General features: G+C 35.0%; 1 protein-coding gene across 3 annotated transcripts; it reads right to left on the bottom strand.

The window, feature by feature from the left end:
* Nucleotides 1–7,189: 7,189 nt before the first annotated feature.
* LOC122720348 (serine/threonine-protein kinase KIN4) lies at nucleotides 7,190–22,005 on the bottom strand. 3 transcript variants are annotated; one of them, XR_006347749.1, is made up of 8 exons: nucleotides 21,555–22,005; nucleotides 18,765–19,008; nucleotides 15,135–15,396; nucleotides 13,749–14,031; nucleotides 12,867–13,055; nucleotides 11,452–11,570; nucleotides 8,825–11,376; nucleotides 7,190–8,765 (listed from the first exon to the last, which is right to left on the bottom strand). XR_006347749.1 is itself a non-coding variant. In XM_043946989.1 (7 exons), exons 2-7 carry the CDS (start codon nucleotides 18,828–18,830, stop codon nucleotides 9,878–9,880), a joined length of 2,418 nt encoding a protein of 805 aa, XP_043802924.1. In that variant the 5' UTR covers nucleotides 18,831–19,008; nucleotides 21,555–22,005; the 3' UTR covers nucleotides 7,190–9,877. The 3 variants fall into 3 exon arrangements, 1 of the variants encoding a protein (XP_043802924.1); XR_006347750.1 differs by lacking the exon at nucleotides 18,765–19,008; XM_043946989.1 differs by having other exon boundaries at nucleotides 7,190–11,376.
* Between the last annotated feature and the right edge of the window lie 2,226 nt (nucleotides 22,006–24,231).

Raw genomic sequence — 24,231 nt, forward strand, 5'->3', positions numbered from 1 at the left:
CGCACCCGAACGAACGAACGAACGAACGAGACGGAAGGGGTCGCGATGGAATACCGTTCCCCACTAATTGCTAAATGCTAATGTACGCATACGCTTTGCCGACGCCTACTTTCACGACAGCCTGAGGACATTATTCGCGACTGAGCTCCCCGATCGGCGGCGGAATCGCATGCGGAAATCGCGGGGATGGCTCGTCATCCACTTTCGATGGTGGCGTGTCGCGCGCCCGGGGACCACGACGGATGCGCGATCGGAATTTGCATTTTCATCCATCCCCCTTCCGACCCACCGCCGAGGATTAATCATTCCGGATCGCTACTCGCTGATTTATGAAAATGGGGGATCGGGGGAGAGGGAGGATGAGATTCAGGGATCGCGTGTCCTCTCCGTTCCTCCTTGCCTCCCTCTTCGTTGGGGGATGTTTATCGCGATATCGAGGTTGTGCAAGTGTGGTGTAGGTAGCTTTCGCTATTGCCGGCTTTTGCTCGTGCTCGCGTGAGGTCGAATGGCCCCGATGGGGGTTTTCGGGTGATTGCGGTGGACGATCGTAACAATTTTCGGCCGATTCTTATTCCGACGGGTAAATTTTTGCTTTTCTTTTTTTTTCGTTGGAAGGAATTTTTATCTTGCATTGCATGTACTTTTTTAACGTTTGGTACGCGTGGATAGTAGTTGAATAGATGTTGATCTTTTTTTTTTTAGAGAAGAATATAAACGAGATAATAATAAGCAACGATCTAGGTACAATATGATGAATGGTTTGGAAAGAGACGTTAATTTTTTAAACGAATATTTAATAGATATAAGAAACATATATCTTCTATATTTTTACTCGTTATTTTCTCCGATTTAATTTAGACGGATTAATTAACATTTCGTCGATACGAACGACGTCGCTATATAAATTTATACTTCGAGTTTAGAATTTTACCGTCCAAACTTCGAAAAGGAATGCCAAGAATTTTTAACTTTAAATTCAAAGTTAAACAATAAACACGCCGCAATATATGATCCTACAACTAACAAGGTAGTCAAGGGGTTCACACGACTGGTGAACTTTTCGTTTCACCGAGATAAAACACACGAGAACCGCGTGTCTGTTCATCAACAGACACGATTCGTTCCTCCGGTGAGAAGTCGCAGTAGCTCTCTACGACTTCCGGCCGCGAAGAGGCATCCAGAATTAAGGTGAATTTTTCGAAGAAGAGGGAACAGACGATTAACCCGAGGGGTTGGAGATTATCTCGCGGTTGAATTTTCCCAGCCCGGTGTATCTCGAATCTCTTCATCCCGGGTTAACCTCGACGAGACAACTCGTTCGAAAAGAAAAAGGAAAAGGAGAGAGAGAGAGAGAGAGAGAGAGAAAGGAAAAGACGAAGGGATTAAAACGATTCGACCCGACAACCTTTTTATCGTACCAACGTTTCCTGCGGTGTGCACACCCTTTCCAGATAGCACTCGACGATGACCCGTGGAATAACATTGACCCCAAAATTGCAACTTATTATATCGCGGCTAATTACCGGATTGCGAGTTAATTATAACGAGCCGGACGGAACGAAAGGTGTGATATACACACGATTCTTCTCGAAAATTGCTGATAATTTTCATAGGATCGATCAGGGTCTCCTTTATCGTTTCATCGATTATTCAGTTATACGTTCGAGCGAGGGAATATGTAGATGTAAAATGTATGGAATAAAGTAAGAAAATTTAATATATTAAGAATTTATTTTTACGAAGGAAAGATGGATAGGACGAAATTATAAATGTATAAATGATACATGTTGTGAGAATATATAAAAATATAAAGTATATTTCAAGTTGAAGTTAAAAATTTAATAAACTCATTTTATCGATTTGGAATTTCAAAAATATAAAACATTGGAAAAAGAGTTTGTCATATAAAGGAGAGTGTATGCTCAATCTCAAGAATATTTTGTTATTACAAAAATTGCTCACTTCAAGTGAGCACAAAATATGATAGATAAAAACGAATCTCTATCAGTTTATTATCGATATCAATAAAGACATTTAATTCGAATAAAGAAAATCCAGCGAAATGAGTTAATCAATTAATCCAGGAAATAACGTAACATAACATGCAAATACCGCAGATAGCATTATTACAAAAAACAATATTATAATAAACATAGAAAGAAAGATATCTCGACGACATTTTACACATTTCAGAACTAATTTAATTTGTCGCGCGAATTCCATTAAATTCAACCAAATAATTCATAAAGACGACAGTGTCAAGAGCCTTTCATCGCGACGAGGCAGTAACCAACCTCCATAGATTTGTTTGTTGAGGCCACATTGTAATATCTTATATGCACATCCGCTTCGATAAACACGCTATATACAGGGTGTTTCCGGTTTCAAACTTTGGGAGCGTATCGAGCCGCCCAAAATGAAACAGGAAGTTCGTGTAAACACGCGCCTCCGCAATCGCTTTAACTTCTCTCTTCTGGATACACCTACAATATTACTTACAAACCGAAACCGGGTTTCAACTCCGCAGAATTTCACGCCGCAAATATAAAAATTTTCCTTCGAAAAATCGCACCTCTACCGATTATTTTCACATTCGAAATCCCTCTTCCCCATCTGCTTCCTCATTAACCATAATTACCATCTTTAAACCACCTGAAAGAACTGCCTCCTCCCCTCCTTCCCCTACCCACCTTATTTACAACAAACCGCAACGTCAACCCGGTCAATCTTTCTATCTCACCATTCATATCGTTAACCACGCGACGTTCAAGCCTCTCGTACAGAAGAAGTTTCATTAAAAGGCATCGCGGCGGAGGTATATATATATATATACAAGTACGTGCCCTACGGTTGGTTCGGCTCCAGTTCAACTCGTTTCAGGATGCGCGATTCAGCAACGGCCACGCGGTGTAATTACACGGAACGTCAAGGCCGAAGGGGCCTTAACGCGTTAAAGACAAGATCGTGGGCCGCGATACCGGGAATCGAATGAATTAACATTCGAGCACGAATGATTCGGAGCGTGTTACCGGTGGCCGCACACGCGGCACCCATTTATAAATAGAGACACGCGTTCCAGCCCGTGGGGCTCCACGATCTTTGAAACCGATTCGGATCTGGATCGTGTCGCGGCTCGCTTTCAAACAAACATGGATCTACCCTTGGAAATAGGGATGGGATCGTGTGGATTCGTGAATTATGAAAATTCGTATGAATATTAGTTGATCAGTAGTTGTACTATCTACGTGTATCTTCTGTGTAAGGAGATTTATGTAGAATAATGTCGAATTGAATATTTCGTTTTCGTATTTCGATTGAATTATTATAAGTTATTTTGAATTACTGAATGTCAGGAAAAAGAAGAAATTATGTAAGAAGAATTTGTACTAAATATTGCGACATCTTTTGAAATGGATTTTTAATTGCGAGAAGAGAGGAAGTCGAGAGTTATCTGGATATTTCTATCTCAAATATTGAATACACCTTTACATCTCGAATGATAACAGATATTTTCTTTTTGCAGTTAAAAAAGAAAAAAAGAAAACCAAACTGCATAATAATCCAATTACTTTACATATAAATGTAAAGAACGAGGCGTCATCTGCATGAATAATAATCTTATCTCGCTAACGTGAGCGAAGTTTCTCCAAGTCGAAGATCGATATAATAATTCAAACACTTCCTACATAAAAATACAAAGAAGAGAAATGAAACACCACGAATATACGAATGTTCATCGGCATAAACGAGATTGCTTCAAGTTCAAAACCAGCTTAATAATTCAATCACCTCGTATATAACCGTCGAAACAACATCCGTATGAATACTGATCAAGTCTCGCCAACGTGAAGTGAAACTTTTCTTTCTTTCTTTCTTTTTTTAATCAGAATTGGATTCGAGAACATCGCGAAATTAATCCCCCCATTCTTGTTGAAAAATCATCGCAGCACGCTATGCGTATAATGTTTCGTAACGAGGATGCAGAAGCGCTCTCTCTCTCTCTCTCTCTCTCTCTCTCTCTCTCTCTCTCTCTCTCTCTCTCTCTCTGTCTCTCTCGGCTCGAGTCACGGGAAGCCATTAACGCCAATTGTGGTTTCATTAATTTTCATCCTTGCTTTCGCTGGCTGAAGGTGACGGCCGGGAATCCCGGATTGAGAACCCGTTCCCCTGGGCCTCACGTGGACCTGGTTCACGCAAGGTCGACGGTCTGAATGTGTATGCACGGCTTTTTTGCTTCGGGTGTTGCCTCGTGCTGGTGGTGGATTGATGCATTGGGTGCTGGGCGGACCCAAGCAGCTCGCTTTGCGCTTGGGTGGCTTCGTTTAAACACAAGAGTTTAATTGGGTTGTGAAATATACACACTTCGTGAAGATTGGCGAGAAACGAGGATACTGCGAAGGTATATGGAGAGGAAGTAGATGGTGAGGACATTTCTCGAGGTTCGTGGAAGAAGGGTTGTTGGTTATGTTAATTATTTTTGATATCTTTTCTATTTTTCCTTTTTCTGTTCTCTTAAATAATTTAAAATGTTTTTATGATGATGATGATGATTTTAAGAATTTGGTTTCTTTTTCCAGTGATATTGGAACATTATATTCTTGTTAAGTATATACATTTTCTCTCTTGCTTTTTTGTAAAATTACTAACATAACAAATTAATGTAATATCACTATATTACATTAAATATAATAATCAGATAACTCTATGATTCTCCTTAAAAAGATTGATTCTTTGAGTACACATACACATACATCAAAGTCCAGATCATTTTGAAAAAGAAGAATAATAGAAATTTCCAATTCGATCACTGGATTCTGGAAAACCACTTCCAATCATTATTAATTTACACGCTTTGATTCAAAATCAAATACCATTAACAAACCAGATCCAAACAGCAAACAAGATACTCGTGAATTATAATAAACAAACACTTCGTATCTCATAATTGCCGCATAATTAATAATGAATATAAAAGAGAAAGAGAGAGAGAGAGAGAGAGAAAAGAAGAAACAGTACGTAAAGAGCGAGCATAAAAAAATGCTCGATATTCTCGTCCATTCTGGCCTCTTCTTGCTAACCTTTCGCGTTGGCCCTCGGCGTCGTCGATGTCGGCATCGCGATCGTGAAGGCGACGTGGAAGTGTTGCCAGGGGAGGTACGTGTCTGGCGATATGGAAATAATTACCGGGGCGAGGCACGAATTAATTAAGAGATACGTAAGTAGCGTATATTACGCACGAGATGCAATTACGTCGTCTTTGAGCCAACGCCCCGGTTCCAGATGTATATATATATATATATATATATAAAACGAAATGCAACCAGGATAGGTTTTGACACCGTTCGAGACATCAAATGAAGCTGGAATATCCCGCGTTTATCGACTTCTTATCGGGTTAGACGACGATGGCCATCGATAGCCAGGAAATTGTCGCGGTTGTTAACGGAGGAAGTCGAACGGATTGAGGGAGGAGAGTTAAAGAGAGAGAGAGGGGGGAGGGGGAGAGAGAAAGGGGTAAAGCTTAATTGCTTGCGACTCGGACGAATTCGGATGATTGATGGTTTCGTGGATTGTCGCGTGGATTAGATGGATGGTGTTTCAAGGCTGCCAAAGACTCGAGTAACACATGGTGTTTTAAAAGGCTTGAGCCGTTTTGTGGAGTGTAATTGAACGGTTGGGTTGCATTGTAGTATTTAATATCTTTTTATGGATGGGAATTATGATTGTGTCGAGAGATAGTGGTTGATTAAATACGTATATTAAAATTAGATACACATTATTCGTTGATATATATATACATATATTTGTTTTATATATGTGTGTATGTGTATTATTGAGAAATTTGATGCATCGATAAAATTGATTTATATTGCAACGTGTATTGCAATTTTTTAATCAACGAAAAAATTTATTTCGTTGATTATTACATTTTTCAAATTAATTTTATAATATTACGATATTTTAATATTTTGGTGAAAAAAATATTTGCACAAAATAAATTATTTTGTTTTAATTTTTATATTCTTATTTTCCGAGGGTCTTATATTTATATTATTACGAGTTTCGATAACCGCAGTGGAATGTTATGGGTTATACAGACGGCGGGACAAGAAATAATAACATCGATTGTTATTGATATCCAAAATCGATTTAGTCGTCTTTCGAACACGGAGCGAAACAGACGTGTTTTGCTTTTCGCACGAACGTTGTATACGTTTAATAAATTAATTATTTTTGTGTGAATAATTATAAATAAATTAATTATTATAATTATTGTAAAAATTGTACTAGCCGAATATCAAATTTGTACATGAAAGTATTATTTTATTGGATTATTGCATAAATGTTATAAAAAAATACAACAGTGTGCAAATATTTTTTTTAATCATAAATATATAATTTTACAATTAGAAAATATCCATCATTAATAGTTACGTATGTGGATAATTTCGAATAGTGCATTTGGAAGTGAGGGAAAAAAAGGATTAATTTTAGGAGGTTTCATATCATAGGTTTTTTTTCATGGTCAATCTAGAATATTAGGATAGGATTTAAATCATGGTGATTTCATTGGGTAGAGTAGTATTTATTTTTAGAATTTGATTGATTCGTAGAAATCGATTCACTTGGAGGATGAATTTTTTGTGAATGTTGAAATTGTTTGAGTGGTCGAGTTGATAATGAAGAGAGATGGTCTTGTTTCTGTACGGTGTTTTCGCAATGTTGGGATGAGGCTGTTCTCTTGGGAAACTTTGATGAAAGTTTTTCTCCTCTTTTTGTGAAAGTTTCTCTTGGCATTCATAGTGAAACGACTCGGGATATTAAAATTCTTGGGATTAATATTTTTGCAAAGCTTTGTAAATTGTGTTTATTACATTTATTTGCTATTTCGTACATGTAGATATGTATGATGTAATTAAATTTAATTTTGCAAAATTAAATTAATCTTATTAGATAGGATTTGTTTAACTTATAATATAATAGTTTTCTTTATTATTACGTATGTAAGATTCGTTATATTTATATATAAAAAAATGAAATTTAATATCATTTAATAGAAAAAAATTTAATTGAAAAAAAAACATTTTGAATTTGTCACGAGATCGAATCAAAAAATTCGATAAATAGAAGAAAAATAATTCGTATCGATATAAATTACAGATCTTACATACATTTATAAAGAAAATCTATTTATATTTTAAAGTTATACAGATAAATTGTTATTAGAAATCGTTCGTACTTTTTATTTCATTTTGTCCATATATCTCGATGATAAATATTTGTCGAATAAATATCTATAAATGGCGTCGCATATTATTTCCAAGAAATCTCAAAATACATCAAAACGATTTATTAAGATATCTTTATTTAATAATTGCCAAGAAAACAGTTTGAATCATATTTTTTCACCCTCGTTGCTTCCTAACCTTGGCTGCCATCTGTTATCATTTCTCGGAATTTCTATGCATTCTCTTTATCTTTTATTCTTTATACTCTTGTATTTTTCCTTTTTTTTATTTTTTGAAAAAAATTCGTATGAAGGATTTCCAATGGCAGAAGAAGAATAGCGATAAGATAAATTCACACTAACTAATAAGAATGTAATAATAAAACGCATTTAAATTAGATCATCGACTTATCATCCGTGTTTTATTCGTGGAACAGTGATAGTCGTCAAATACCTCGCTTATTTATTTAATACCACTTATTTACAATAATACATTATTAAATATATAACACCATTCATAACTAACAAAATTATACATCCTTCGCGCGCAACAATTTATTGGAACGGTTCCAATTGGATAGATAAACGATTTGAAAGTCATCTTACGGGTCTTCTATTATCACAATTAATCGAAATCACGTCACATTCCGTTGGCCACACCTTCGACCACTCCGTGGTGAACGGAGAAACATGTCACGGTGTGCAATGTAATATTTACATTTCAATTAGAATCAATTAGAATCTTAACATCGTCTTGGAATAGAGTGGTAGCGATCGGCACAGAATTTAGCAGAATTTAACAGAATTCCGGATATTCTTCTTCAATGGCGAGATATATTTCCTGGTCGGTCTATCGAGATGAAATTTAGTGGGTGTCATATAGAGACATATAAATATTTTAATTTTGAAAATTTATGGATTTGGAAGATATAAGCAGATTTTATCGTAATGTATCTTTGTATTTTTTTTTTTTTTAAATTTTCGATTTTTTTAATAATGTTTATACGTGTTGTTTTTCTATCGTATCTTCATTTTATTCAATTTCTTATTCTTTCTAACATCAAAAATCTTAATGCACACAAGAAAATATTTAAACAAGAGAAAGATAACTTATTTTAGATTAGATTATGTAGAGTAACATCCTCGTTTATCTTCAGTTTAGTTTATTTGAGAATTATAACGAAATTTATTGAAACATATATATTTACTCCGTTAAAACATAATTATTATCTATTTATTTAATTTTTTTAGAAACCAAATAATAATTAATTAATCTCAATAAAATTTTCTCACTTTTCCTATATCTCCTGAACACACAACAAATTTTGAGAATCTCTTCCATATTTTCTCTCATATTTACACCCACCAATTTTGTCTCGATAGGCTGACTCGTATCATTCACAATCGAAAATCCTAAATAATCAAAAGTATTCCACAGTCAAGAGCAAGACGTCTTGTTTTCCGGACGTGAGGTGCCAAAATTTGTCCGCCTCCACTCTTCCTGGCTGATGGACGATCACAAGTATGTAAATAGTTCCTGAAATACACGACACATCGATTTCAAAATATAATGATTCGCATTCGATTATCGTTTACCTTTATGTCCATGTTCGATGATGCTTGGCGTGTCCCGTTGCAACGAAAAGAAAGCGAAATAAACGAAACAATAATTCATTAATTATTCGACACAAGCGTGTACGATACATTGGCCGTTCAATGTAAGAATCGACAACGAAGGAACAAAAGAATCTCTGTAATGGCACGTTTCCAACAAACGGGACACATTTGACGATGCACTGTTATATGTCGTATCGTTTGACACATAGTTGAATAGGCAATACGATCGATTAACCGATTTTCGTGTACCTTCTTTATTCTATTATATCGTCTGCAATAGCGATATTTTATTCGTAGATTCCTTTTCTTTTCTCTTTGGACCGTTTTAATACTGTTCGTGATATTTATTGCGAATAGAATGTATTATGTTTGTCGTTCGATAAATGTATCTTCAAAAATGAGGCGTTGATTGTTCGTTCGTCACACTTTACTTAACTTACAAATTTCTTTCATCCTCAATAGTTACGACGAATATTTTATTCTTCTTCTCGTTCTCAAAATAATCGAATTTCATTCGATTTTTGCACAAAGGTTATGCGACTCGATTCCAAATAAAGCTGGTTCTACTGCCAGATAACTTCGCGTTAAATTAGTACTAGACTCTACGCTACATCTCTAGCGGCCATTTTCAAATATTCCATTCCATTGCATTGGTATTCAATTTCAAAAAAAATATCGTTTCGTATCGAAACAAGATCTACTCTATACCTTTGGCCATCTTCGGAGAATATCTCCAACACCCCCCCTGCCCGAGTTCAAAATAAACCGATCACGTTCGATCCCCGAAATACATCGTAGTATCAAACTTCGTCAATACGTATAATATCAATCACCTATTCCCCAACGTGACCAAATTTCTCCTCCTCCAAATCCTCCTCTGGCTACGTAGCCAGAAACACGACGCGTATACCGTGGCCAAACCAGGACACGATGTACAGTGTCACGTCCCATCCGCAATCCGCGCCAGCCTTCGACAACCTCCCCATCCTCCAACCTCCAGTGTCACGCGAAACCGAAATCAAACATCGATCCTCAATTACTAACAGATCTGTTCTCGCTCTCCATCGAGCCTCGTCGAGCGATTCTGTCCCTCAGAATCGCCCCTTGCGCGATCCCATAATGCTCGAACGGATCCTTGCCATAGTAAACGACGCTCTCCTCGACCCTGTGACTCCCCTTGTGCTTGGGCGGCGTACACGTCCTCGCAGGGGTGGTGGTCGGGCTGTTCTTAGGCGTGAGCACCTTGCTAGGCGTGGACGAGGGGGAGCTATTCCTAGGCGAATTCGGCAAATTCGAGCCAGGATTGTTATTATCCCTAGCCACGACCTGATTGTTGATACCTTGAATCGCGTTGAAGCTCTGCATGACCAGGTGAGAGGCGGCCGACAACGCGTGCGGATTCACCACAATCGGCCCGGATTTCTCGTTCCTGGCCACTATCATCACGTTCGATTGATTCTCCACTCGAGCCACGATGGGCGGCATCGCCACCGATGCGTTTTCTACTCGAGACATCGATTGGGTCGCGGATCGATGTTCAACTCTCGGGGCCGAGCTCTCGCCTCGAGCCACCGGCGATTGGCCGTTCGTTACCGGCATCACTGACCTCTCCACAGGTCGGCCGATCCCCATTTTCGATCTGTCTGGTTGTTGCGTGGAATTGGCCAGCACCACGGCCGACTGGCTTCTCCTGGCGGAGGACTCCGATCCTCCGCTTCCGTTCAGCACCGGCGAGGCCGGAAACGGGGCGGTTTGCGATCGATGCTTTCTATTCGGGAGCTGTGGGTTTTTCGACAAACTTGCGTTATCGATTGGGATCGTGGCTAGATGATCCTGGAAGTCCAGTTGGGAGGAGGGTATGGGTTTTGGTATCACTTCTTGCGAATTAGGTTTGAAACCATTCCCTCCGTTGTTCGTTAGAATGGATTCGTCTTGAACGTTCAGACTCGTCATCGGGGAATTATCGATCATTTGATCGTTCACCAATGGTTTCTGATCTTCTTCTACGTTGGCCTCGGTTTTTAGAGGTAGAGTCGTGTCGTTACTCGTTCCATTCCTGAGAAGTGCCAAATTGGGATCGCCGTTGGGGAAACTTGCGAATCTGGCTATGGTCTCTCGTTCCTCGGCTACTTGAGGGGCAAATGGGATCTTTCGTTCGGCAGGCTGTCTTTTGATAGGCTGTCTTTTCCTGGCCGACGAGCCGTGTGCTCGATTTTTGTGCCTCCTCGTCTCGTTCCTGACAACTGGACGAGTTTCGGGGAAATGTCTGCCTTTCATCGAGCTAGGCTCTTCGTCCTCGTCCTCGTAGACGACGCGAATATCCTCGTTTAGATCCGACTCGTCCTCCTCGTACTCCTCCACTATCGCGCTCGCTTGAATCCATTCTCTGATCCGATCCTTCTTCTTGGCTCTGTCCACGGTTGTTTCGATCCCGTACGTGGTCAGAGTGTGAAGCAGTTGATTCTTCTCCTCGAGAGAGCTGTGGAAACTGTACATTGAGGGACATAGCTCGTCCCTTTCGTCGGCGCCACCTGTGCAAACGTCGAATCGATGAGGTGGATAGAGGAATAGGGAGAGAGAAAGACTTAATTCGGATCGATCGTTACCGTTCATCGCCTTCTCGGCACCGAGTTTCGCTAGCCACCTGTCCTCCAAGTATTTATTTACCTCCAACACGCTCACGGGTCGCTTCTCGGTCTTAGGATCCAGCAATCGTTTGAACATTCTGTGTAAATATGGAAAAAATGGTAAAAATATGGTTGAAATATCATATTGTTGAATATTTTAGAATGATTAATTCGTCGTGAAAATAGATATCTCGAGTAAGGTAACTTGGATCCATTGTAATTTGATACGAGGAAATTTTTATTGAAAATTGTTTTACTATTTTTTTATTTAAAATTTATTTAATGAAATTGTTCGATATTGATTTTAGTAAAGTTATAAATATTTTGGGCTTCTTAGATTAAAGATATATTGCAATTCCAAAAGCAATTTTAATTAGGATCTCTTATTAAATTTAACGAAATCTTTCTTTCTTTAATAACTTCTTTGGAAAAATTATTTTATGTTAAACTTGTGTTTTAATTTATTTTTAAATATTGATCGTAGTTTTAAATATTTCTAAATGAAGTATCAAATTTTAAGTAAATTTATGGGAGATCCTAGTAACAACAGCTTGATTCTTTAAATAGATTTTCAAAGCTTCAGACCTTATGTAATGTAATAAGTTGAAATTGATTTCGTAAATTTCATAATTCGTATCGTGATCCATAAATAAGGTTCGTTATTTCGCTACGTTCAATAATGGTTCAGAGACAATAAATCATTTAATTCGGGGGTGGATTAGTTTTAGACGTTCTTCCGCTTGTTTCGAAAACAAACCAAAGCTAAAATGGAAACATTTCTCGGTATTGCCCTCTTTAAGCGACCTCGAAATATAATCTGTTGCATCGTAAACCCTTTCGTTTGTTTTAACACGTAATATCAACCTTGAATTTTCTTTTTATGAACTTGCTATCCCTTTAACGATTTTGACATCAATTTGTATGTTCAACTTCCTAATTTAGTTAGGTTATCATATCTAAAAGACTCGTTTTATTCGTTCTGTGAATTTTAAAAATTGATCCAAAATAAAAAATTAGGAAATTCAAAGACACCTCCAAATTGAAATATCTAAATTCATTGTGATAAAATAATTTTTTTCGAGATTATTTTTTAATAAGATTTCAAAGTTGTCATTTTTTAAAATGGAATCTATAATGTGTTATAATAAAATATAATATGTGTGTAATCTAACATGGTGTCTTGGAATATTCATAAAAATTAATTAATGGATCTCAGAACGATGATACAAGTTTTTGAAAAATATATGCAATATACAAAATCCTTTGGATAATTAATAATCGCCCATAATCCTTCCATTAATTCTTACGAATATTAAATGCCAAAATAATTTGACAAGAATATTCCAGCGGCAATTTAACAGAGGCTGGCGCCTGATCCGCAATAAGAAACTGACCTCTGCGCCCGTGAGCTGATCAGCTGAAATAATTTCGGTTTCTTGGCTATGTTGAGCGTCGCGTTGTGCCAGTTTTGATATCTGGTGTAACGCGGATCGTCCAACGCCGCCTTCTGCCATGGCAAACATCCGGTCAGACAGACAAATAGGACAATGCCGAATTGCCAGACGTCGTGCGACGTGAGAGCTCTGAAAACGTAAATAAGATGCACGTATATGTATATTTTGTCATTCATGATCACGCAAGCCGCGATTTCGAAGGATCAATCCTTCCATTTTTAAACGAGGGTGGAGTTATATCTTGATAAAAATTTCACAAAGGACGAGATCAATTTCGTTGAAGATTTATGGTTATGGTATATCGAGAATTATTAGAAAATGTAGGTAGAATAAAGATTTCTTATCTTTTCAATGATAAATAATTTTTAAGATATTTTAAGATTTATTCGTTGTGCTATTATTATTGACTTCAAATTCATATTTACGTAAGATTTTCTATGAATTATTTATTAATTCATAAAAAATTTATATGATGCATATAAGCTTGATTACATATTCATGATTATATCATTGAAAAGATTGAATATTATTATTTCTCATTGCTTGGTATTTGAGAAATAATTCCTACAGTATATCATTCTTAATGAAAAATTAAATTTCTTGTATTAACTTGTCTTTGCCTTTTGGCTTGTCTGTTAAATCCTTCAAAAGTGATTTACATATTTCTTAATACCCTGTATAAATTGTCATGGTTTAAAAAAGAAGGAAATAATTTCTTTGAACTTTCAAAATTAATAATCTGCATAAAGAAAAATGCAATAATGCAATAAATAGGGAATATTGTATTAATTGCTGATAATGGTTCAATAATCGTATAATTACTTGTACGTTTCGTCAGTGTCGATCTGCAATACCTCGGGCGGCGAATATGGCAGCCACTCGTTGTGTCGTCGCACCACAGTGTTCACTCGTCTTGTTTCTCCAAAATCGCATAACTTGATCCGCGAGAAGTCACTTCTGAACACGAGGATATTGTCGAGCTTGATGTCACGGTGCACCAATTCTCGGCTGTGAATATGATGCACAGCAGCCGCCAATTGCCTTGCAACCCTCTTCGCGTGAAGCTCGCCTAACCCCGTCTCTGTCACGTTGGACGTTAAATCTCCTAAAAAACGGTGAATCATTTGAGATATAATAAAATCGTGAGATAAAAATGATATGATAAAGATATGCAAATGAAGAAGAATATCTTTTCATTCGCTGAAAATAAAAGGAGAAAGTGAAAGTTATATAAATAAATAATATAAGAATCAAGGTAAAGTAAGAAGATGAAATAAGAAGAAAAATAAAAGTTACTGCTTTTTAAATTTGATAGATATATTTTATTAAATAATGTTATCTTTATGGAATATCTCAGAAGAAGTTATTTAAAAATGAAATGAAAAGAAAATTTAAATGTCTCTGAAACAGACAGAGATTTGTTGTGCGTATAATTTTATTCAAAAATAATTTTCACGCACACACGAGCATTCCTTTATTTCATGAGAATCTTAACTATTATACTGCAACTATTTCGGCTTTGTTCCAAATTTCTATGGAATGTGGTAAACACAATGTCTGATCATCATCATGGTTTACCTTGATGGATATTTTACCAAGAATATAAGTAAAATGCATTGCCAGAGAATTATTCGGTAAAAAGCAAGAGAAATTTTAAAAAGAGCAATAATTCATCAGCTCGACATTTCGCTGCCCTTTGTCTTTTTTTTCTTCGTAACTCGATCGAGATCCCACCTCATCAAATATTCCATTATCCCTCGCATCTGAGGTCCCGCAACTCTCAAGAATATTACTTTTAAGGTATTAATCTTACATGCACGGCACAACGTCTACTCCATATTTGTAGAATCATCGAAATTGTAAAAATGGAAGTTGATATTCATTACACGATCGAACAAATAGTAAAAGACGATGAACAAATAGATGAACGTATGCACACATTTTCTTTCACATTTATTTGAAACGTTCTTTCAAGATTCAAGTAAAGCTGAACTTTATGTTCAATCATCTCAACAACAAAATTGATTTTAAATATCAATTTTTGTTAGATTTTGATTAATTTAAATTACTCAAACTTCAAAGTGAGCGCAACAAACCAATCGATGACAGAAGATTTAATTTGAATAAAACGAAGTTCAAATCGAGTTTTTACTTGATTTGATTATTAATATCACGTAACAATAATAGATTGTTAAAAAGAACTCTCACCGAGCGGTGCGTATTCCTGACTGAAAACGTAGAAGCCAGCAGTCTCGAAGGCCACGTCGTAGGTGGTTATGATGTTCCTGTGCGCGGCCAGGTGTAGCCCGTAATGGAACTCGCGAAAGAAGTCCGAGATGCCGGTGTACGCCTTCGGCAGAGCCTTCAGCACCATCTCGGTCTGGGTGCTTCGATGCTCGGTCAGCAGGATTTTGCCGAACCATCCCTCGCCCACGATTTGCAGGATATCGAACTCATCGATCAAGTTCACCTGTTCGACAGAGTAAAGCGCAAGTTGTTGCACAAATTCAGCTGTTCTTAATTTAAACAAGATTGAACGAATGGCGAATATTAAGACGCGATGCAACAACTGCTCTTTTATATCGAGACATGGAAAATTTGTGTATTTTTGATTCGAGGCATGATTAAATTTGGATGCACGATTTCGATAGAGTGGTTTGGGATAGGTTCTGGAAATAAGAGGATTTTTTTTTTTTTTTTTACATTGATAAATAATTCGTGCGTTAATGAAGGGTTAGGGTTGGATTAATTTAACATTTGAAAATCATTGATAAATTTTATTTCCCTGTAATTTTAATTAATGGAGTTTTAATTAACTTTTGGGGATGATGAGTTCCATTTTGTTTTTATGTGATTTATCATGTAATGTAGAGAAGTTTGGAGAGGTTAGATTTTTTATATTTTTTTCAGAATTTTTGAGGATCGAAGGGTTTGTTTCAGTTGTTTGCAATTTTTTATTTTGAAAAATTTTCTCTCTGGAGAGAAAATAAATATTTTTTTATAATCTGTATTTTAGAGACTGAAATTGAGATTGAAATTTTAGACAAACTATTATTTATTCGCGTGATTTATGGTTTACCCTCTTTATCGAAAAACTACAGTTTGACTCTCCCACATCTTTAGAAAGAAACAAAACGAAACTTCGCGCTATCTCACGCTACATCTACGAAAAAATTCTCATTCAAAACGTATCTTTTGCTCTGAGAAAAAAAATTCCACCTCTGAAAAAAAATCGCATCATTCACACTTCGCAAACCAACTTAAACTTCAAGAAGAAATCATGTTAACATCATACTTTTTACAAAAGATGCATGATTTACACGTGTTCCAAAAATCTGAAAAGGAAGCTGTCTCTGTTCAAAGTGACACATATTTCACCGTAACTTTAGAATCGAGTACGTAGACATCTCTCGTAACAGTTTTAGTAGATTCTCAGCTTTCCCAAAGTCTCTCGAAACACCGTGGAGGAACACGAATGGGACAATGGATGATCCAACGTCGTTTTATTACACTCGAACACGCCGCAACCAGGCTGTTCGCATGACTCGTTCGAGGTGTTAAAGGTTACAATCGCGTCGTGCACTGTCATAAAGTGGGCATCGAGCGAGAAAGTTGGTTTAGTGCCAGGAAATCCCGGTTCCTAGGCGTATATGTCGCGCTTAACATACCACTATTTCTGGATCTCGACGGTTACTTGTGGCTGGAAACGCGGCCACGTGAATTATGTGACCAGGGAATTCGATTATTGTTAAATAGTGGTTCGTTAAACGGCACCTAATATGTTTGCAACAGTTGAGACATTGGAAGATGCCTTATTTGCATTCAATGGTGAAGAGAGGTAATTTTCTGGAAATATAGTGTGCCTCTACTGAGTGAATGTGACCACTTAACGAAAATTATTACTATATTATATGTCTACTTGAGGAAAATGGAAGTACAGGAAATGATGGAAGTTATTTAAAATTTTTTAGAAATGTATCTTCTTTTATAAATGATCCTCTCAACATGTCAGATTAATTAATAAAATGTTATTATATTAAATCTTGAAGATTGAAGATGAAGATGGATGATTGAAGAAATGATGATCACTTTCAGATACTTAGAATTCTTTTTTTAAAGAATATTTCTATAATTATATTATTTTATAATATTACTATGTTACTTAATTTTAAAGAAGTAAAGTTTTTCATCGAAGTTTATTCTGAAAATGGTGAATGATATAGAATTAGAGATGCCAGGAATTTTTTAGAAATATAATCCTTTTCGATAACTATCCAAATATAATTTTAATTTTAACATAATCAATTAATAAAATATTATTCTATATTATAAATCTTATTTAACGATCAATTATATTTTGTTATAGGATTAATTTTATTATAAAATTGGTTATCAGTTGATTACCATAATCGCGAAACTACAAAAACTTTATAATTAATTCTTCGACTCTCCTTAGGTTTAATTCAAAAACGTAAATTACTTTAAATAAGTAAGATAGATTTCAAGTCTTAATTCTTGTATAAGTGCCAACAATTTTGCACTTATCATTTACAACTCTATATTAAATATTTTAAAAAGGTTATATCACAATTGGCAAATAGTTTCACACTCAGTAATATTAATTATCAATTAAATTAAATTAGATATCTTTGAAAGATTTCTTTATTCAGATTATCATACTCGTATTCATCGAAAAAGAAGGATTATATTTCTAAAAATATATCTGGATAAAAAGCTAAATATAATTCCGACACGTACGAAACGTCACTTAATCTTGAGAATCCTTTTGATCAGTGGAACGATTGGTCGAATTTATTTGAGGAATGATTTTGTTGTTGTTTTTTGAGCTTGTTCATTCCGCTCGTGATTCATAGAAGATCGCAGCCAAGAATGTTGGCTTTTGTTTGATCTTTGGTTAAGGAAAAAGTTGAAGAATCTCTTTACAATGATCCATAAGTAGAGTCGAATGCCAACTTCTTTATTTAGTTACTTTAGAGGGATATAAGTTGGAGGAATAAAAGCTTTGTTCACGAGTTATATTGAGTTTTTTATGGAAGTTGAAATCTTTATGGCTGCCTGAAAATTTGTAAAATTTATTTACTACCAATTTACTACAATGTGCAACTTGAAATTTATTGATATAAACAGCCAAGTATCTGCGTAATTTTACATAATTGTAAAATAACAATTCTGATATCCATTATTTCGAGTTTGAGTAGTTGTGTTAGTTTAATTTCTTTTTTAATCTGAATTTTTAATTTATAAAATTGAACAAATTTTATATTTAAATTTAGAAAAAACTAGGACTCCACATCTGCATAATTTTACATAATTACACAATAACACTAATACTCGTTATTTTCCTCCATCTTAATTAATGCACTAGTACGATTTTTTTCCCTCTCAAGCATGAAATTTCGACGAATATTCTATAAGTTTTTAAAATTTATCATATCATATTTATATAAGTAAAAATTTTCAATCTCTTCATTATAACAAAAATGTATCAAATGCCATCGGAGAATGCCAAAGAAAAAAAACCAATAATCAAATCAATTCCTGTGCAATATCAAACAATATCATAGAACCCACTAAAAGATCGAGTAATGGTTCCACTCACTGCACTCTAAATTACGTTTATCGTGTTTATTCATCCCTTCCTGAGTGGACCAACAGTTTTAGTCGATCGAATCGTTCGAAAAATCATATTAGCCATTAGCAGAGCCATCAAAAGGGATCGTGGAACGATCGAAACGAGCAGCGAAGGAATAGGGAGGGAGGGAAAAAAAGAGGGTTGGTCGTATCATCGGGGAAGATTCGATTCTCCAATCGAGTTACCTTCTCGAGCTCGAACTCTCGTATCCTGTGAATGGAGCCGCCGATGGCCTTCTTCATTAAGCTCATTCTGACGGACTGTCGTCGATCGCTCGCCACGGGCTCGAATCGAGGCCAAAATTCTCGTTTAACTGTCCGCAATGATCGACGAAGAGATCATGAGCCTCGCATTCTGTCATTTCGCGATGAAGGATCCTCGCTTTTGTTTTCCACGCCCTCGCGTCGTCGATTCAACTTTGAATCATTTCTGTGAAATTGATGAATCTTAATTTTGAAGTAATTGGATCGATTATTATTTAGTAATTAATGATTTATTTGTGTCGAATGATTGATGTCGGAAATTTTTACTCGTTCATTTTCATTTAATCTGTTCAGTTTTGATCTTTCGTGAAGAGTATTTTTTTTTTTTTTTAAATACTAATGATCATTTTACTTTCTTTGGGGAAGAAACGAGAATAAAACGTAAAAATTGGAAAGTCGTGGCGAAACGAAGCGAAATAAAAATACGTTTATCCTATGATGGGATTTTCAAGTATTTACATGAATAAAGAAATATTTAGATTAATTAAGAATTATCAACACATTGAATATTATGTGTTTTTTTTAACACTTCAAAAAAAAACACTATTACAACAAATTAATTAATTAATTCGAAATTTTTAATTTTCATTTTATAAATTAAAAAGGAAAAATTCCCAAAACTGTTATAACAATTAACTTCCAGCTTAATATAACAGGTCGAAACCAAAGGGAATTCTCTAAACCTCTCCCGGAAATCCCCAAAGAACAACTTGTAACAAATTTGTCCGATTAACTTCCATTCCGTTTTCTCGAGCGTTACGTAAACGGCGTTAGAATTAGAATCCTCCATATCAGGCTGGCGGCGTTTTGTAACAACAAGATCCTGTTGAGAATTAAAGCGTTCGCCAAAGTGGTGGCGAAGAGTGGTAGGGGAAAGTTTGCCGAAAGCCACTTAAACCGCGATCACGTGCTTCCGCGTAGCCGCAAAGCGAAAGCGTAAGTTTTAGATAATGCGCCCTTTGTGCGCCTGTGCGGGGTAACGACGCGTTTTCACCGAGTTACAAAGCTCGTAAGTGGGCACACGGTCTCCTCATGAATGGGAGGAAAGAGAAACAGGGTGGTGGAGGGAAAAGGGGGTGAAGCGGGACGGAGAAGGAAAAAGTGGCGGAAGGAGAAGCTGGGGAGAGAGAGAGAGAGAGAGAGAGAGGGAAGAGAGAAAAGTTTGGTGAATGGCGCCTTGCGTCGGGGAAGGTTGAACTGCCATTTCGTCTCGAAGGAAAAAGATACTTGGTTGTATCGTGTTCAAAGATCGTGGAAAAGGATCGAAAAAGCTCGCGCGCGTTTGATGTTCAGCTACTTCCGATGGAGAACGCGTTTTCGCGATACAGAGCGGTGCATTCAGACCATGAAACATTCATGCTCGCACGGAGATGAGAAAGAGGGGGGGAGGTATCGATGCAGTGGAGAAAAATAACGCGGGGTGAAAGAGGAGAACCGTGAAAATAAAGCTCGAAAGTGGAGGATATTTCGAGAACAGAAATTAGGTGCGTTAATTCTGATTAATTTTTTGTGATCACATACGCATCTGATAATCGTGTTTAGTGGTTTTTTAAATTGGAAATAAGCGAAGATTAACTTTCAAAGAGTCGGCGAGAATATTATAAGTGGATAATCGATTCATTTTTGTTATTTTACCGTATCTGTATCTTATATAATTGATTATAGTTATTGTATAGGCAGTTGTATAGGCATTTGTAGTAAAAACTTAAATTATTTAATTATAATTTAAAATACAATATACAATATATTTGTATATTGTTTGTATTATTTTGAGATAAATCGTTACAATAGCGATTTTTTCTGAAGATTAATCGATAAATGAAAATGTAATATCACTCATGAAAATTAAAGACGTCAAAAACTTTGATATTGGAATTAGAATTTCAGAAATTTTATTATATTTTAATTAAGTTTTATTATTATATTCTTTTTTATTATTAGTTCCATAATCAATTAATTATTTTATTTTTTATTGACACATTGCATAAAAATATAAAGAACGAAATGGAAAATGGAAAATCATATGTTAATATGTTAATAATCAGACAATCAGATAATATTTTTAGAATTAACTAATTTAGTAGTTTCGTTTAAGTTTTCGATTACTCTCGATAGTTAGACGAAGGAATATTAAAGCATTTATTCGATGTTCTGAAAAGATCGTTGTTAGTGTATAGCATACACGTGCCGAGAACAAAAATAGCACCAGATTCCAAGCTATAATTCATATGTAGTTGTACATTATTCGCTCGAATAAGTTGTTCCTGCTTTTGATTTTGCATGGCTGTTATTTTTTTTGCTAATGGAAGATCTAAGAGACTCGTATTTTTGATTTGCGATATGTAATTGTTACGCAAGTTGAAACACAACGAAACGCTGCAAATCTCGGCCGGCACATATGAATCCATCGTCATTCGCCAAATTTCGTTGACTATATCATTTGCATATCATTTTCATCTGGATACGACAACTTCTTTCTCTAATACATATCTATTTAATTTGACTTGATTTCGAACGAATTAAAAATAAATAGTTGGTATTTCAAAATAATTTAATTGGAATTAAATATAGAAATATTATTCAATGCGTATAAATTATATTCTAAAATAGAATATAATTTATATGTAACGATAGAAAGATTAACAATTCATTATAATATAAATGTAATTATTTAGATTTAGCATAAAAGTAGGAGAAAATAGAATACTCAACTGTATCTAAGAAAATTCCACGGAACAATAATCAATCCTTCTTCAGAAAATCACAACTGTCGATTAAACAATCACTTCTTCAATTCTTATCGCACTTTCCCGAAACACAGACGAAACTTATCAAACTTTCCTCAAACGAATACGCTTTACAAAATGTTTCTTTCCCAACTTCCGTGCACACACTAGCGTTAATTCGTATACCTTTGGCACTTGGTTCCAAGAATTCGCTTAGCCAACCCGGGCTACAATTAATCCAAAGAAAATGTCACTAACACCACTTAAGCATGTACACACTTCCCCACCGTCAACTTTACACTTTATCACAAAAAATCACGATCTAGACGCCACGAATATATTTATTTCTCCACGATCAAATCGAATTCGACTCGACCCGTGCAGCTGTAAAACCGTGTCTGCCGAGATCTTTCGTGATTTTACAACAGCGACTCCGTGTTCGCTGCACACTTGGACTGTCTGCAGTATTTATAAAACACCGACCGGAAAGCGCGACTGGTGAGCTGATTTTGGCGCCGAGCCGGCTTGGCCGCTGACGCCTCGACGAGGACATCGTCTTCGCGGATAACGATTGTCGATCTCCGGAAGGAGATATGTTTTTTTAAATTTTCAAGAAAGAATCGTAAGATAGTCGGAATGGACAGGATTTAAGCGAGTTTAGAGAGTTTAACTCGTGATTGTTCGTGGTGACCGCCGCCATTTTTGTATTTTATACGAGAAACCACGTGCCAGACGTGTAAATCGCGATCCCCAGAAAATTAATGCGTCTGCGTCGCGACGTGATGAGCTTTCTGCGAGTTTTATGGGAACGATGAGTAATTCGCGAGTTATTTTCACGTGTGGAAACGCGCTTCCCCTGGGAAAAGTGGAACGACGATGGAGGTACGTACAACGAGAAATGTATCGAGCGTTTTATTCGAGTGTTATAATTGCGTTCGTGATTATTCGTTTCTGATAGAAAAATTAGTTTCTGTAGAAGGAGGAGGATGATCTGTACGGGAATATTTAGCGTGCTTATTCGTGCAATTTTATTAATTTTAATTAATTTTATAGATTGTAAAAATATTTTTTGGGTATGTACATACATATAAGAAATATTACGATTAGGATTTGTTTCTATATTCTTTGTTTTTTCATGTTTGGGTGATATACGGAGAATTAATGATAGTGATTGAAAGAAAAGATTGTTTTTTCGTTGTTAAATTTTTGAGAAAGAAAAGATTATGCAGTTAACAATTAATACAATTATATGATTAATAGTGTAAGCATGATTTAAATTATTCCGCCAATATTTGCTCCGTGCACTACGGACATCTATCGATACTTTGTTGAACTATATTCTCTTTTCTTTTGAGGTTTTTACTTGATTCATCCGATAATTGTAATTTTTTTTATAATGTGAATTACTGCTTTTTTTTTATCAATTAAAATATATAAATAATACATGGATTAGAATCTATATTTAATTTTTTACAAATTTGTAGGGACTCTATATTCTTTTTCTTTATCATTTTAATAAATTTATTTCCATTATTATCGACTCAGTAAAAAATAAAATTATACAAATAATAAATTATTAATTATTAACTTTTATTAACTTTTATTAACTAAAAAGGTATGTATTTGTACATATCTAAAAAATAATATCATGAAAGTATAAATATATTTTTATTTCATTTAAAAATATATATATACTATTATGATAAATTGCTAAATATCAAAATTATATATTATTGTAATAGGAAAATCATTTTTCATTATAACGATAAAAATTGTTTATTTTCGAACATTTTCATTATTTTTTATAAAAGGAATATTTTCCATTGATTTTTTATAAAAGGAAAGAGAAGTCATTTCCTATTAAACTTCTATAGCAATATAGACAAGAATAAACATGACATATAATGCTTTGGAGACCATCTGACCTCTGCCATTTTTACATCATATATGTTTAATATCATTTGTAGTCGTAATAGTGGTTAGAATAGTAATTTTATATTAATATTCATTATTTATTAATTAACAGGAAATCAATACTAATTTTGAGTTAAGTAACATAAATCAACTATATAATCATACAGGATAAGTAATATATCAATTATATTGTGAGGCATATCAAGAAGTATATATCGACAATATAATCCTAAATTTTTTAGTATTAAAAAAATTATTAAAAAACATTGCAGGTAAATTATAAAGATCTATGAGATATCTTTCTTGTATCTCATATAAAAGTATATATATATACTTTTATATATATGTGTCGAAATCAGATTAGAGGATATATCATGTTTTATTCTTTTTTAAATAATATATTTTTGAAATAATATTAATAATAATATAGTCGTCGGTGATTTACTTATCTCAAGCTTCTCGTTTGTTTTTCGAATTTTTTTTTATTCCAAAAACAATTGCAAATCAAATAGTATATATATATTGCTATTATATATTGCCGATAGCAAATGATTTATTTCGAAAATATATTATATCTTTCAATAGAATTGCAATGGAATATGTAGAATATAATTTCTAAATAAGAATTTCTAAATAATCTCTAATAATTATTTACTTATTTAATTATATATAGTTTATGCATATAAATTATTTGTTAACTGGACTAAATATATTACAAATTCAAATTTTTTCTTTTTCTATGTATACAT

This window comes from Apis laboriosa, unplaced genomic scaffold (assembly GCF_014066325.1).
Source record: "Apis laboriosa isolate Shangri-la unplaced genomic scaffold, ASM1406632v1 scaffold128_cov155, whole genome shotgun sequence".
NCBI classification, from domain to species: domain Eukaryota; kingdom Metazoa; phylum Arthropoda; class Insecta; order Hymenoptera; family Apidae; genus Apis; species Apis laboriosa.